General features: G+C 40.5%; 1 protein-coding gene across 1 annotated transcript in view; it reads right to left on the minus strand.

Moving 5' to 3' along the window:
* Positions 1 to 13191: 13191 nt before the first annotated feature.
* LOC126272307 (uncharacterized) overlaps positions 13192 to 17115 on the minus strand; it is a 50640-nt gene continuing 46716 nt past the window's right edge. Inside the window, exon 4 of the mRNA XM_049975081.1 lies at positions 13192 to 13514. Coding sequence (XP_049831038.1) covers positions 13384 to 13514 — 131 coding nt within the window. The 3' untranslated portion in view covers positions 13192 to 13383. The remainder of the gene's footprint in view (positions 13515 to 17115) is intronic.

Here is a 17115-nt window from a genome sequence, read left to right on the forward strand (position 1 = left end):
AAAGGCCACTGGACCTGATGGGATACCAGTTTGATTTTACACAGAGGACGCGAAGGAACTTGCCTCCCTTCTTGCAGCGGTGTACCGTAGGTCTCTAGAAGAGCGAAGTGTTCCAAAGGATTGGAAAAGGGCACAGGTCATCCCCGTTTTCAAGAAGGGACGTCGAACAGATGTGCATAACTATAGACCTATATCTCTAACGTCGATCAGTTGTAGAATTTTGGAACACGTATTATGTTCGAGTATAATGACTTTACTGGAGACTAGAAATCTACTCTGTAGGAATCAGCATGGGTTTCAAAAAAGACGGTCGTATGAAACCCAGCTCGCGCTATTCGTCCATGAGACTCAGAGGGCCATAGACACGGGTTCACAGGTAGATGCCGTGTTTCTTGACTTCAGCAAGGCGTTCGATAAAGTTCCTCGCAGTCGTTTCATGAACAAAGTAAGAGCATATGGACTATCAGACCAATTGTGTGATTGGATTGAGGAGTTCCTAGATAACAGAATGCCGCATGTCATTCTCAATGGATAGAAGTCTTCCGAAGTAAGAGCGATTTCAGGTGTGCCACAGGGGAGTGTCATAGGACCGTTGCTATTCACAGTATACATAAATGACCTGGTGGATGACATCGGTAGTTCACTGAGGCTTTTTGCAGATGATGCTGTGGTGTATCGAGAGGTTGTAACAATGGAAAATTGTACTGAAATGCAGGAGGATCTGCAGCGAATTGACGCATGGTGCAGGGAATGGCAATTGAATCTCAATGTAGACAAGTGTAATGTGCTGCGAATACGTAGAAAGATAGATTCCTTATCATTTAGCTACAAAATAGCAGATCAGCAACTGGAAGCAGTTAATTCCATCAATTATCTGGAAGTACGCATTAAGAGTAATTTAAAATGGAATGATCATATAAAGTTGATCGTCGGTAAAGCAGATGCCAGACTGAGATTCATTGAAAGAATCCTAAGGAAATGCAATCCGAAAACAAAGGAAGTAGTTTACAGAATGCTTGTTCGCCCACTGCTCGAATACTGCTCAGCAATGTGGGATCTGTACCAGATAGGGTTGATAGAAGAGATAGAGAAGATACAACGGAGGGCAGCGCGCTTCGTTACAAGATCATTTAGTAATTGCGAAAGTGTTACGGAGATGATAGATAATCTCCAGTGGAAGACGCTCAGTAGCTTGGTATGGGCTTTTGTTAAAGTTTCGAGAACATGCCTTCACCGAAGAGTCAAGCAGTATATTGCTCCCTCCTACGTATATCTCGCGAAGAGACCATGAGGATAAAATCAGAGAGATTAGAGCCCACACAGAAGCATACCGACAGTCCTTTCCACGAGCAATACGAGACTGGAATAGAAGGGAGAACCGATAGAGGTACTCAGGGTACCCTCCGCCACACATCGTCAGGGGGCTTGCAGAGTATGGATGTAGATGTAGATGTAGAGTAGTACAAGTTTATATACCAACTAGCTGCACAGATGAAGAAGAAATTGAAGAAATGTACGACGTGATAAAAGAAAATATTCAGATAGTTAAGGGAGACGAAAATTTAATAGTCACGGGGGACTGGAATTCAATTGTGGGATTTCCCACAAAGCATAACTTAATCATAGCTAACACTTGGTGTAGGAATCATGACAGAGGGTTCTATACGTCGAAGAGGTTGGAGACACTGAAAGGTTTCAGATAGATTATATATTGGTAAGACAGAGATTTAGGAACCAGGTTTTAAATTGGGGCAGATGTGGACTCTGATCGCAATTTGTTGGTTATGAACTGTAGACTAAAACTGAAGAAACTGCAAAAGGTAAGAATTTAAGGAGATGGGACCTGGATAAACTGAAAGAACAAGAGTTTCAGAGAGAGCATTAGGGAACTGCTGACAAGAACAGGTGAAAAGAAATCAGTAGAAGAAGGATGGGTAGCTTTGAGAGATGAAATAGTGAAGGCAGCAGAGGATCAAGTAGGTAAAAAGATGAAGGCAGTAGAAATCCTTGGGTAACAGGAGAGATATTGAATTTAATTGATGAAAGAAAAAAATATAAAAATGCATTAAATGAAACTGGTGAAAAGCGAGACAAACTTCTCAAAAATGAGATCGACAGGAAGTGCAAAATGGCTAAGCAGGGATGGCTAGTGGACAAATGTAAGGATGTGGCAGCATATATCACTAGGGGGTAAGATAATGCCACCTACAGGAAAATGAAAGAGACCTTTGGAGAAAAGAGAACTACCTGTATGAATATCAAATGCTCAGATGGGAAACCAGTCATAAGCGAAGAAGGAAAGGTGGCAGGAGTACGTGAAGGGTCTATACAAGGGCGATGTACTTGAGGCCAATATTACGGAAATGGAAGAGGACGTGGATGAAGATGAAATGGGAGATGTGATACTGTGTGAAGAATTTGACAGAGCACTGAAAGACCCAAGTCAAAACAAGGCCCTGGGAGTAGACAATATTCCATTAGAACTACTGATAGCTTTGGGAGGGCCAGTCATTACAAAAATCTTCCATCTGGTGAGCAAGATGTATGAGACAGGTGAAATACATTCAGACTTGAAGAAGAATATAATAATCCCAATCTCAAAGAATGCAGGTGTTGACAAATAACAAGAAAAACTGATAGGAGCTGACCTCGTCGAACATCAGCTTGGATTCCGTAGAAATGTTGGAACATGCAAGGCAATACTGATCTTATGATTTATCTTAGAAGATAGGATACGGAAAGGCAATCCTACGCATCTGGAATTTGTAGACTTAGTAAAAGATTTTGACAATGTCAACTGGAATACTCTCTTTCAAATTCCGAAGGTGGCAAGGGTAAAATACAGGGAGCAACAGGCTATTTAAAATTTGTACAGAAACAGGATGGCGGTTATAAGAGTCGAGGAACATGAAAGGGAAGCATTGGTTGAGAATGGAGTGAGACAGGGTTGTAGCCTATCCCCGATCTTATTCAATCTGTATATTGAGCAAGCAGTAAAGGAAACAAAAGAAAATTTTGGATTAGGAATTAAAGTCAATGGAAAACAAACAAAAAGCTTTAAGTTTCCTGATGACTTTGAAATTCTGTCAGAGACAGCAAAGGACCTGGAAGAGAGCTGAATGGAATGGACAGTGTCTTGAAAGGAGGATATAAGATGAACATCAACAAAAGCAAAACAAGGATAATGGAATATAGTCTAATTAAATCAGGTGATGCTGAGGTAATTAGATGAGGAAATGAGACACAAAGTAGCAGATGAATTTTGTTATTTGGGGAGCAAAATAACTGATGATGGTCGAAGTAGAGAGGATATAAAATGTAGACTGGCAATGGCAAGGAAAGCGTTTCTGAAAGTATTTGTATGGAGTGTAGCCATGTATGGATATGTAACCTGGACGATAACTAGTTTAGACAAGAAGAGAATAAAAGCTTTTGAAATGTGGTGCTGCAGAAGTATGCTGAAGATTAGATGCGTAGATCATGTAAGTAAAGAGACAGTACTGAATAAAATTGGAGAGAAGAGGATTCTGTTGCACAGCTAGACTAGGAGGGAGGATTGGTTGGTAGGACACGTTGTGAGGCATCAAGAGGCCACCAATTTAGTATTGGAGGGTAAAAATCGTAGAGGCAGACCAAGAGATGAATACACTCAGCAGATTCAGAAGGATGTAGGCTGCAGTAGTTCTTCAGAGATGAAGATGCTTGCATAGGATACAGTAGCATGGAGAGCTGCATCAAACCAGTTTCTGGACTGAAGACCACAACAACATTATTAAATTAGTAGCAAATTCCAGTGATAGCAAGTCTGGACAATTGTGTCAGAGTAACTATCAATGGAAACTAAAATTTGCTTTACAAATTATGTTAGCATTGTGCCTCATTATCTGTTTCCTGACGTACTGTCAACCAAGGATTTGTGCCCTCCATGTTGCACATGCAGTCAGCTACAGCAGGGGTGTGCTTTCTCCAGCTCCCTGATGGGCTGCAAATTTCAACCCTATTTTTTTTTCAATACTTGCAGTGTGTCTTAGGAGCTAGAATTCTGATATTGTATTTTTAGATTTATTCTTCCTGTACAAAAATTTTAAGGGCAGGTTTTGACATGCTGGATTCGATAGCTCCCTTGTTGCTTTTTCTGAATTTGGTAGGTAGCTAAGCGCATGGCTGGAATCTCTTTACAGCAATGGGCAACAGTTACATTTTCGGGAGCGCCTCATCCAGGGCATGGTGTGGGCTTCTTCCCATAGTGTCCTTTCAGTCTTCTGCAGTGGCACATTTCAATAAAATCTTCTCGGTTTACGAGCCACATCACTTTGAATCACATACAAGGCGTGATTGGAAAGTTTGAAGAATGGATCCACTACTACTTACTGGTTCGGTGGGAGTGAGTCAATGCCTTGTCCTTGAACGCCCTTTGACAGGGAACTGTGTTTCCTTTATTCACTTCGTTGTGGCAGCTGGCTGAGTGTGCGTCTTTTAGGGCTTGTTGCTGGATTCTGTCTACGTGAAAATTGACGTAAGAACAGAGCAACAAGTTTGTGTGAAATTTTGTTTTAAAACTGGGAAATCAGCTTCTGAGACTTATGAACTATTAGAGATAATTGTATGAGCCAGTCAAATGTTTTTGTCTGGTTCAACAGATCTAAAAATGGCCGCGAATCATTTGAAGATGAACCATAGTCCGACTGCCCTTCCACCTCAAAAACGAAAGAAAATGTTGTGAAAGTTCGTATCTTAGTGTGTTCTTATCATAGACTTAACAATCAGGGAGATGGCTGATGAACTAAATTTAAGCTCCTATGATGTTCAGTCAATTTTAAATGAAGATCTGAATATGCGTCGAGTGTCTGCAAAATTTATTCCAGAAGTGTTGTCAAGTGACCAGAGACAATACTGACTTGAAGTGTGCCAAGAACTTATTAATCAGACTAAAAATGACTTAGATTTGTTAAATAGGGTAATTAGAGGTGACAAATGTGAGTATATGGATATGATCCTGAAACCGAAGTGCAACCTTTGCAAAGGAAGACTCCAGGATCACCACAACTGAAAAAAGCACAGCAAAGTCGGTTGAAGGAGAAAACAATGTTGGTGATTTTTTTCAATTGTGCCAGTATTGTGCATCATGAATTTACCCCTGGGAGACAGACAATTAACCTACTACAAATGTGTCCTTGAGCGTTTGTGCGGAAGAGTGTGGAAGAAAAGGCCTGCATTGCGGAAAGACAGGAGTTGGGTGCTACACCATGACAGTGCTCCAGCACATCGTGCTTTCTCCATTGTTGAATTTTTGACCAAATTCAAAATTCCTGTGCTTCTACAACTGCCATATTCCCACATTTGGCTCTTGAGGACTTCTACCTGTTTCCTAAACAGAAATTTTCACTGAAAGGGAAACGATTTGACTCAATTGAAGACATCCAGGTAAATACGGAGATCGTCCTTACCACACTTCAGGAAAAAAATTGCCAGGAATGTTTCCAAAAGTGGAAACACCATTGGAGTCAGTGTGTTCAGACAAAAGGGGACTATTTAAAAGGAGATGCTTCAAAGTAGCATGTAAGTACCAGCACTGTACAATTATAAGCCCATTCCTAAAACTTTCCAGTCACACCTCAAATAAAGCCTGGGACGTCTGACAGCATGTGGCAAATAAATAAGTGCCACATGACACCCGACCTCCCAGGCTTTATGGATTGCCAATGATACATAAGGAAAATGCTCCTCCAAGGCCTACCGTTACTGCAATTAGTTCATCCACCTACTTATTGGCAAAACATCTGGCAGGGTTATTAGCACATTGGGACAAAATAAACATCACATTGTTAACTCACAGTCATTTGTTGAGACCCCAAGGAAAATAAAAGATAGGCTAATGGAACAAAATCGTTAGTCTGTATGTCGTATCAGTTTTTACGACAGCGCTGATACAAGATAAGCTGCATCTTTGGGCCCAATAGTTTCCAGCCAAGATTGTCAAGTTGTTCTTCCATGCTGTAACAACAACATTCTCTCTGTATGCAACAAATATTATGAGATGATATATGGCACAAGCATGGGGTGCCCACAGTCTCTAGCTTTCATCAGCTTTTTCATGGACCACTTTCAGGAGAAAGCTCTGAACTCTGCGAGTGTACATCCATTTTGTTTCCTACAGTATGCTGACGACACCTTTCTGTTATTGTCTCATGGTGAATATGCACTACATCAGTTCGTCAACCACATGAAGTGTCCATCCCTAAATTAATTTTACCAGAAAATTGGAGAGGGATGGCAACCTTCCATTCTTGGATGTTTTAGTTAAACAAAGGCAGGATGCTGGCTTCGTCATTCATCATACAGGAGATCTACACACACTGACCAGTGCTTGAACGCTAACTATTTTCCCCACCCCATATAAAGAAAATGGTCCTTGTAACGGCGATCGGAACAGTCGCGGGTTGAAGTGACGGAAAATGCGGCAGGACCCACAGAGCGGCCCGCGAACAACAACACAATGGGAGGGGACGGACACGACCAACGAAGGACCTTACAACAACAACAAGAACGAAACAACAGAGTCAAGAAAACCTATCTAGACAATCACATCCACTCGTAAACAAAACACGTAAGTAAATACGCTGTCTAAGGTGAGGCGATATGTCCCGAGACGTATGCAAGGTTAGACTGGTAGGCTGAGCGAGAAGCAGGTGCTTACCGTATTTACTCAAATCTAAGCCGCACTTTTATTCTGGTTTTTGTAAGCCACAAAACCGCCTGAGGCTTAGAATCGAGTGCAAAGCAAGTGAAAGTTCTGAAAAATGTTGGTAGGTGCCGCCAAAACTAATTTTTGCCGTCAAATATATGTAGTGCTACACAGACATGCTTTGCAGGCACGAAGATAAATACTGGCGCCAAAACCTCTGCGCCAGTAAATAAATTTAAAAAAAAAGAGGTGGAAGGAGAGTTTTTTTTCTCCGCCCTGAGTTTCGACCACTGCATTTTCATACATTATCGAAAGAAGAAAATACAAATTCCGTATTGTTCATCTTCAAATGTAGCAATAGTTCAATGTACTATGAAAATCCGACTGGCAAGACTGTTTGGGATATTTGTCAATATGATCAACTCTACATCCTGATTTTTTTCCTACCTGTGAGAAGAGATGGTTGCTAATAGGTACTTTTATGAATTGTGAATCACATGCAATATTCTCTTCGTCGTAAGTATAATATGAATATAAACATTTTGCCATGTATTCTTTCGTGTTTGCTGCTATCTCATTTAAATCCTGCCTGGCTAATAAACTACGAAACTAGAGTGAGACAACAGCAAACGCAGAAGAATATACAAATCATGTTATGTTTATATTCATATTATTCTTATGCCTAATAGTGATACAGTCAGAAATGAAGCATGACAATTGACTAGATTTTTAAATCTAAGATGACTCTAATTTCTGTGCAGAATGTAACGTACTAAAGAGGCACCTGCAAAGATTTTCAAATAGAGAAAAAATTTCGCTAAACTCTCATTCAGAACATGTGCTATCATACGCAGTCTATTATTTGGTTCTTGTTGATCATTATCAAAAAAAGCAGCGATGTAGGTTGTAACAAATAGCAGTCTCTTGCCATTGTTTCGCTAATGAGATGATCCCTCTCCTTTTTTTAAATTGTAAGCGGCGGAAGTGTGCACAAAAGCAAGCCATGCTGCGAGCGGCAACAGGCTGTAAACACTCATTATCAGAATGCGACAAACAATGCATCACACAGTACAATAGTGCATTTTCAGCTTAGAGTGGCGTAAACACCTGTAACAAAGAGAACGGCACTTATCAGATCAAAGAAAAATAAGCAATCAATTCAAACCAGACGAAGCACATGAAAAGGAAGGGTACCCGTATAAATACGGATGGAGTGCCTGATGCATAGCAATGGCTACCTGGTAACGCTTAACTGCTAAGCTTACGACTCGAACCAAACTACTGTAGCTGTATCGTCATTCATTCAACCTAAATTGTGTCTCATATTACAATGGACCAACTTTGTTTCGATTTGGAGGTGCAGCCTAAAACTTCTCTTTCCCCTTGAATTTCGAGTCTCAGATTTCTGGTGCGGCTAAGATTCGGGAATTTTTTTTTCCCTTGATTTGGAGTCTCATTTTTTAGGTGCGGCTTAGATTTGAGTAAATACGGTAAGTATATGCTATTGGGGACACCGCTATTGGCCGCTGCAACCACGTGCTCCACTGTGGCGCCCTCAATCTAAATGCGGGCCAGGAGGCGCATGCCACCACAGCCTACGGCACGATGGTGCAGAGACCTTTAGGGGTCTTCGACGTCCATGAAGTCTGGCAGGGATTCAGAGTCCTGAACATGGTGCAAAGGGCACAGACAATTTCTGACAATGGCCACCTGGAGTCTGATTTTCAGCATTTGAAGCACATACAAAGAAAATGGTAACAATAAGGGATAAATTGTGAAAGCTTTCAAGTGCCACCAATGAAAGATGCCAAGCCAGCTGCATTGCTTCCATACTGTGAAGCAACTGCTTGCAAGATAGGACACATGCTGAAGAGACATGGATTGAGACCAGTGTTTTTGCCCACCTCCAAGGAAAGAGGCATTTTATGCCCTGTTAAAGGACACATAGGTCTTCGAGTTCTGGAAGCTAAATACTGCCTAAAAACTGGAAGTAAAATAAAATTAGAAAAAAATGAAGAGAAAAGAAAATAAAAAGAAAGTTTTGGCTCAAACATCGTTTCACTGGGATCCTGTTATCAAAGAAATGGCTGAAATTCGAGTGAAACCAGAAATTTTAAGAGAGACCAGGGGGACACATTAGAGCTTGGAGGCAGGCTTTCGACACTGAGTGAAAGCAAAGGTGGAGGCTTCATGATTGTAGGGAAGCAGGAGCAGCAGTTGCAAATATGATGCAGGTTTGAGAGGCTGCCATACTATCTATATTAGCAGAACACTGTACCAGCCCTGGCAGTTGTCGATTTTAACTCATGATGATGATAGCTGCATCTGCTATCAGAAGTTTGAGTGTTTCATGTGAAGTGACGCGGCTTGTAAACTGAGATGTTATTGTTCATCCCAAGGGCTGACTACAATGGTCTGCAGTTGATCAGCATGAATAGGACAGTTGTGATGGTTCGCATTCTGTAGTACAGTAGTCACCAAAAATTCACCTTCTTTCTCTGCAGTAATGTGCAGTGTCCAGGGTGTTCACAGAGCAAATGTATAAAAACGCGTTGCTTTGAAAATGAGAGGGTGTGCTCTTCTTGAAATATTAGTGGTTGTTGACAATCCATCCGGATGCATTCCTGTAAGTTATTTGAATATATCAGCATATTGCCCACTATTGCCCCAATGTCTCTTCTTCTGTGGGACATTTTAGTCGATGGAGGAGTTTGTTTACCGCCAATGGTCCATTGATGGGTCGGCAGTTGACAGCTGTGACAAGTCCAAGTTGGCAAACTCCCTTCTCCCTGGTACATTCGAGTAGTGGCAAAGATTGGTGTTAAAAATTGATGTACCTATTCTTCAACATTCTCCATTTCCTTCCAATGTATGGGGAGACATTCATAGCTATTACTTCTTGCTTACCTGATCCGACAATCCTTGCTGTCACAAACTGCTGTATTTCTTACCCTACCACTTGGCGTATGGGACAGAGAATGTCGAGAACATTTTCCACAACAACCATTGGGACCATATCCGGGAGTCGGCCATACTTTTTTCGTCTGAATCTTTTCTGTTACATTTTCTCAACATGCAGGCATACAACCAATACCTAGACTGGTGATCTAGATGGAAATATTAGCAATGACAGTGCCACTACAGTGGAGATGCTAAATACGGTTTTCAGAAATTCTTCCACCAACAAAGATGAGCTAAATATTCCAGAATTCAAATCAAGAACTGCTGCCAACATAACTTAGAAGCAGATATTCTCTGGGTAAAGATGCAACTTAAATCACTTAGTAAATGAAGTCTTCCAGATCATATTGTATACCAATCAGATTCCTTTCGAAGTGAATCATATACAACCGCATACTCAATGAAAAATCCATACGTAAAGACTGGAAAACTGCACAGGTTACACCAATACTCAAGAAAGGAAACAGGAGTAATCCACTGCATTACAGACTCTTATCACAAAAGCTTATTTGCGGTAGGATTTTGGAACATCTACTTTGTTTGAACATTATGAATTACCTTGGAGAAAATTATCTATTGACAAATAGTCAGCATGGATTCGGGAGGGGGGGGGGGGGGAGATTCTAGTAAAACAAAAATATCTTTTTGTTTACATGCAGTGACACGTGCGATCAACAGGGTGTCTCAAGTTGATTCCATATTTCTAGATATCCAGAAGGCTTTTTAAGCTGTTTTTCACAAGCTGCTTCTAATCAAATTGCTCACCTATGGAGTCTCATCTCAGTTATGTAACGTGATTCATAATTTCTAGTCTGCAAGGTTTATAGTAACTGACACGAACAGAAATGATATCTCTGTTTCCAAAGAAGTGTTACAGGCCCTGTGTTGCTTCTAAATCTACACAAATTATGTAGGAGACAATAAGAGTAGCCCTCTTAAACTGTTTGCAGATGGTGCTGTCATTTACCATTTAATAACGTTATCATATCAAACCCAAATACATAATTATAATAGAGGGAAACATTCCACGTGGGAAAAATATAACTAAAAACAAAGTTGATGTGACTTACCAAACAAAAGTGCTGTCAGGTCGATAGATACACAAACAGACACAAACATACACACAAATTTCAAGCTTTCGCAACCAACGGTTGCTTCTTCAGGAAAGAGGGAAGGAGAGGGAAAGATGAAAGGATATGGGTTTTAAGGGAGAGGGTAAGGAGTCATTCCAATCCCGGGAGCGCAAAGACTTACCTTAGGGGAAAAAAGGACAGGTATACACACACACACACACACACACACACACACACACACACACACACACACATATCCATCCGCACATATACCAGGTGTAAGTGCGGATGGATATGTGTGTGTGCAGGTGTATGCCTGTCCTTTTTTCCCCTCCCGGGACTGGAATGACTCCTTTCCCTCTCCCTTAAAACCCACATCCTTTTGTCTTTCCCTCTCCTTCCCTCTTTCCTGAAGAAGCAACCGTTGGTTGCCAAAGCTTGAAATTGTGTGTATGTTTGTGTATCTATCGACCTGCCAGCGCTTTTGTTTGGTAAGTCACATCAACTTTGTTTCCAAATACATAATTATTTAGACAAAGTATTTGTATTATACAAAAGTGACAATTGGTCTTAAGGAATGGGAAGTGTGAGATCATCCATATGACAAGCACCCAAAGGAATCCCTTAAATTTCAGGTACATGACAAATTAGCAATCTGAAGTCTCTCAATTCAACTAAGTACCTAGGGATAAAATTTATGAGCAATGGAATTTATGAGCAATGGAATTTATGAGCAACTGGAACCATGACATAAATAATGTTGTGGAAAAGGCGAACTCAAGACTGCATTTTGGTTGCAGAACACTTATAAAATGCAACAAATCCACTAAAGAGACAGCCAACATTATGCTCGGCCTTGCTCTGCTAGAATATTGCAGTGATGTATGGGATCTTTGCCAGATAGGCTTGATGGAGGTTACTGAAAAAGTTCAAAGAAGGCCAGACCATTTTGTATTATCTCGAAATAGGGAAGAGAAGGCTTCATTTCCATATTGCCGCTCCCAATGTATCACAGAATCACTGTCACCATGTGCGAGGATTCCACTTTGTTGATGCATGCTTTTACCTCCAGCTAGCAGAAGTCCCCACTTCTTCCAGAAGTTATTCCTGAAAATTGCTTTCTACAACAAAGACACAGGTGCTTTACGAACTCCCAAATTAATTGTTGCTCATTTCATGATAAGAAAGTTGGGATTTGTTTTAAAACCAAACCTACTTTACGGTATTCACTCATGTGAAGATTTTTCTGTGAGTCATCATCTACAGTTTTTACAAATTATTCAATTTTACCCCTATTTTTTCCTATTTCGTAAATGATACGTCGCTGATATCAAAAGATTTAGAGATGGAAGTTGAAGGTTCAACATGGTCATAGCTTTTAATAAGTTCCTATTTATCAGTAAGAGTTAAAGTTTTATACCTATGTTTAGCATTTGCACTTGTGCTTGTAATCACACAATTCTTTTCAACACAAAAATTAAAACAGGACAATTACGCCACATAGCAAAATTTAAATTTACTAACAACATGAAAGGAGCACTCTCAAAAGCACATTTGTATTGGTGTGAGGCATGAGGCAGATGGGAGGAGGTGAATGTCGTGATAAATGTGTGCCTGAATGTGTATGGAGCAAGCGCAGTGCCAAGCTCCAACGTAGCATTGGACTACCGAGCACGTCAAACTGTCAAATGTCAGATTATTGCGGGCCTACTGTATTTTGGTTTGTCCTAACTTAAAATATCAATCATTATGTAATTTATAATCAATATATGATGATGTTGATAATAATAATAATAATAATAATAATGCAGCTGGCAGGTACTTCATTGTTTTGCACCACGTGAAAGTTTTATTTATCAAATGAAAATGTGTCAAGTGATATAAAACAGAGTTAAAATGATTGCATGTAATGAATAATTACTACTTTCTACTTGAAAGCATTTTGTAAACTAAGATAAGAAAGAAATAACAAAGACAAACAGTATGTATATAATATGAAAATGATTGCACATTAGTTTTGCAAATAAATTTTGTAAAATAATTATAAGTCAGTGAATTTAATAAAGATAATTGAATCTCTAGTCTTATATAATGACTGTAAAATTAAAATTTACAACAACATAAGATTCATTGTCATTAAATTCACATTTAAAGATTATAAATAGGATGGCAGCTGTAACCACACAGCTTATTATTTCTGTCTCAGTTCTGACTCAGTCATGATATATTATTATCGCAGGGGGTTCAGTGGTTGTATAGCATAATATACAATATTCAGTTTTCAGTATTTTGAAGTGTCTTTCTAATAAACTCCAGAATTCATGTGAAGCAGGAATGTTTTTATTTGGATCTTTACTCATGTACAAAAAGCCCTACACAAGTGCTCAAGCTTAATATGAAAATGTAATTAGGGCAGAGAATCATTGTATTATCTTTTGACTGAGCCAAGTGTAGGATCATAGACGTGTGTGTGTGTGTGTGTGTGTGTGTGTGTGTGTGTGTGTGTGTGTGTGTGTGTGTGTGTACACGCACACGCATGTACATATATATATTTCTGTAAGATATAATAAAAAATATATTTTAATAGCCTTTAAATATAAGTCTCCTTTGTGTTATCTAAAATGGTTTAACTAGAAAATTACTTCACTAGCATTTGCATTTTTCTTAAGGTTTCCTATCTCTGTGACGTTTGAATTGATTTCGGACACACACCAAGAATCCTTGTATATCATTTGACTGAGCCAAATGTTCTTGTAATTTCTTGTCTATTGGCAGATGTGTGTTCATAGAAACCACTGTGGACAAAAAAAATACATAACATTTAAAAAACGCAAATTGATGTGTATGTATTTACGTATAGTATAATATAAATTTTATTTACTGTACGAACATATTTTAATAGCATTTAACTATTTAAGTTTCCTTTGTGTTACCTAGAATGGTTTAACCACAAATTAAGTTTCACACAACATTTTCCATTTTTAATGTCAAAATTTAATACAAAGTAGTGAAAGTCTGCACCATTAAATTCTGCTATATGTAAATAATAGTTGCATTACAGGAAAACAATCTTTCAAGTGTAATCTCCCTCTGTTTTAGTGTGACAGTATGATCTTGAGATGCAGTCCATGTTCCAAACCTGAAAGGGTGAGTGCTCATAGGAGCAATTACCCATTTTGGATTTTAACTTGGGGCAATAATTACATGTTTATCCGAGTCTGATCTGATTAGCATACCTATTAGAGGACCAAAAGATAACATCGGTCAGGAGGAATGTTTTTGGGCCCTATAAATTACCTGCTCAATTTTACTGGAAACCAAGAAATGGTAGGTTTGACTTCCTTAACCCACAAGCTTTCGAGCTTTATAGCATCTAATATGAGCAATGACGATATACGAGGATTGCCCAGAACAGTAATGCACCACATTTTTTTTCCTTCAACAATTCTTTATTGAACATAACGGGAATTACGCACATGAAAGAATGGTGTTTTACCTACACACCCTATCTTTCCACATAATCTCCATCCCATTCTACGGCCTTCCTCCAGTGCGAAAAAGGGGCGTGCATGCCCTGTCTGTACTAATCCTTGTCCTGGTGGTGGAGCCAGTGCTTCACTATGTGAATCGCCTCCTCATCGTCCCCAAAATGTCTTCCATGAATTGCATTCTTTAATGGCCCAAACAAGTGGAAGTCCGAAGGAGCTGGGTCAGGTGCAACAGCTGTGGATGGTCTCCCCGGCCGCTGCAAATCGGGCAGCTCCGCCTTCTGATGACCTCACCCTCTATGCCCAGCAACTAACTGTACTTCTGTCGATGGCAGATGCTCCAACAGACTTTGCACAAGTGTTTGTGGAAAGAGTGAGTGAGAGAGAGAGAGAGAGAGAGAGAGAGAGAGAGAGAGAGAGAGAGAGAGAGTGTGTGTGTGTGTGTGTGTGTGTGTGTGTGTGTGTGTGTGTGTGTGCGCGCGTGCGCGTGTGTAGCTCTGATGGGTGTCCAATGGCGAGCTCATCAGCACCCTTACTCTTATGAAAAATGAATGTGGAGATGAACTAAAAGATTTGTACATGCATGCACTCGAAATGACCACAGAGTCACTCTGTATCACATGCACAAAAACCAATTAGGAGGGAAGAGAGAAAGAAAAACACAGAAGAACTAAAAGAAAAGCACAGGGACATGCGACTGGCTGACCAGTGTGTGCCGAAGTCACTCATTGTGGAGCCAGTACAACCCCAAATCCAGGGATTTAACTATCTGCTGCCCTGGTTGCTGGAGAGATGCAGAGTGGTTTCAGATTTGACCAGAGAGCCAGCCACCCTTTGACACATTAAGAACATCTCCCTAAAATCTTGTTTAACACGTTGGACATTTCACAAAACTTTAAAACTCTAACCACATTTGTTTAATCATTACATAAAATAGACAGCAGATCCGCAAGCAAATCCACCGCAGTTCACTTGTCAGCAAATAAAATGCAGTCCAATAAAATGTGGTGCACCGTGATCTGCACACCATAAGCACCACACATTAGAGGGTTCTCTCACTGCAGAAAGAATCCATGTGTCATACGGCTGTAGCCTATGCAAAGACAAGTAAGAAGGACCTTGTCTCACCGGCGTGGCTAGAAGGAAATACTCCATGGCCGAGCTGTGGGCTTGATGACCTGGAGTTTGTTATCAATCACTGTCAGCCACTTGTCTTTCCACCGACACATGACTTTGTACCTCAACAGCAAGGTGATAGCATGCAGGGGGATAGCACACCGAAATACCAGAGGATCACGACATGCCTCCTTGGCTGTTCAACCCGCCCTTTCATTCCCCGCAATTCCAATGTGCCCAGGTACCCAGCAGAAGGACACCTCCTTCCCCAGTCGTCGTAGCTGTAGGAGGACATCCTGTACATTAGAGACTACTGTATCTGCCAGGTACAAATGTTGGAGAGAGTACAGTGCGCTCAGAGAATCTGAGCAGATGAGAAATCTAACACTGGGAGAACGTCTCATCTGCTACAGTGCTCACAAGATCGCATATAATTCTGTGTCGAAGACGGTAAATTCTGGAGGCAGTCTGACCTTGAGGACATGATCCGGGAAACTAACAGAGCAACCACTAGGGCCCCCCTGCTTAGACCCACTCTTAAAAACAGCTATATGGTCGTGGTACTCAGATAAAACATCAGAGAATATCACATTAAAAACAGAAGCAGGAATGCTATCTCTCCTATACAATACCAAATCTGAAACCACTCTGCATCTCTCCAGCAACCAGGGCAGCAGATAGTTAAAACCCTGGATTTGGGGTTGTACTGGCTCCACAATGAGTGACTTCAGCACACACTCTACACAGGTCCCAAATGGACAGTTGGAAAAAAGGCATTCCAGAGGTGGACAAGTAACAGTAGCAGGTGTACCGGTATGATATGAGCATTTTTTTTTGTTTTTTTTTCTGTGAAAACAAAACACTGATTTTGAATTGAAAAGTAAAAACATTTTATTTAAAGTACTGACCATGGCATTCTATACATTTTTATCACCTTTCTGGCAATTTGTGGACACCACGACAATAGAAATGTTTGTCTTTTGAATCAAACCAATCAGACACCCAATTTTTGACTTCTTCGAAGGAATCAAAGTGTTCCTCAGCCAATGCGTGTCCCATTGATGAAAACAAATGGTAGTCGGAAGGGGCCAAGTCTGGTGAAAACAGCGGGTGTGGTAGCAGCTTTATTGATGAGACAGACAGCTCATTCTTGTATATTCGAAGAATTTGTATGGTGATCTCTGTAGTTGATGATACAAATATGAAATTCTCCATGAAGATACCTCCCCTCATGAACTTTATGCACAGCGTTCCTATATCATCTCATTTTCATAACTAAAGCTAATTTTGTTGCCTTACTCTTGGGCTGCAACATTCTGCAGTTTAAGGACACTGTTTTATAGTAACAGCTGGTCAGCACTAGTGGCCACATTGTAGCTGGAGATTGTCACTTGCACACAGGGCTCCCAAGCATATTGCCCAAAGCTGCCACTTGCTGCAAGAGTGTCACTCAATTCCTTTTCCTGCTTTGCCTTTACAAAGAAATCTTTACCTATATTGACTATCTCTGTGCACTGCTTCAATACAAAACTGCAAATGTGACATGCAGCAAAGTCTTACACGGCCCAGTATAATGCATGCAGCAACTGGAGTTTCCAAGGGTGCTACACTGGATAGATGACCACTCAACAACTTTGCTCGTTTGTGGCAAGCATGAGGACCTCCTGGACAACTAGGAACCAATCCCCTAGCAGAAAAAAATGTACACCACACTGAATCTGATACCGAAGGAGTGCACTCGGGCCAACACGTCTGGACAGGGGAAATGGTTTTCTGAAAAAGTGGGTCGGCA

Source organism: Schistocerca gregaria, chromosome 5 (genome assembly GCF_023897955.1).
Source record: "Schistocerca gregaria isolate iqSchGreg1 chromosome 5, iqSchGreg1.2, whole genome shotgun sequence".
NCBI lineage: Eukaryota > Metazoa > Arthropoda > Insecta > Orthoptera > Acrididae > Schistocerca > Schistocerca gregaria.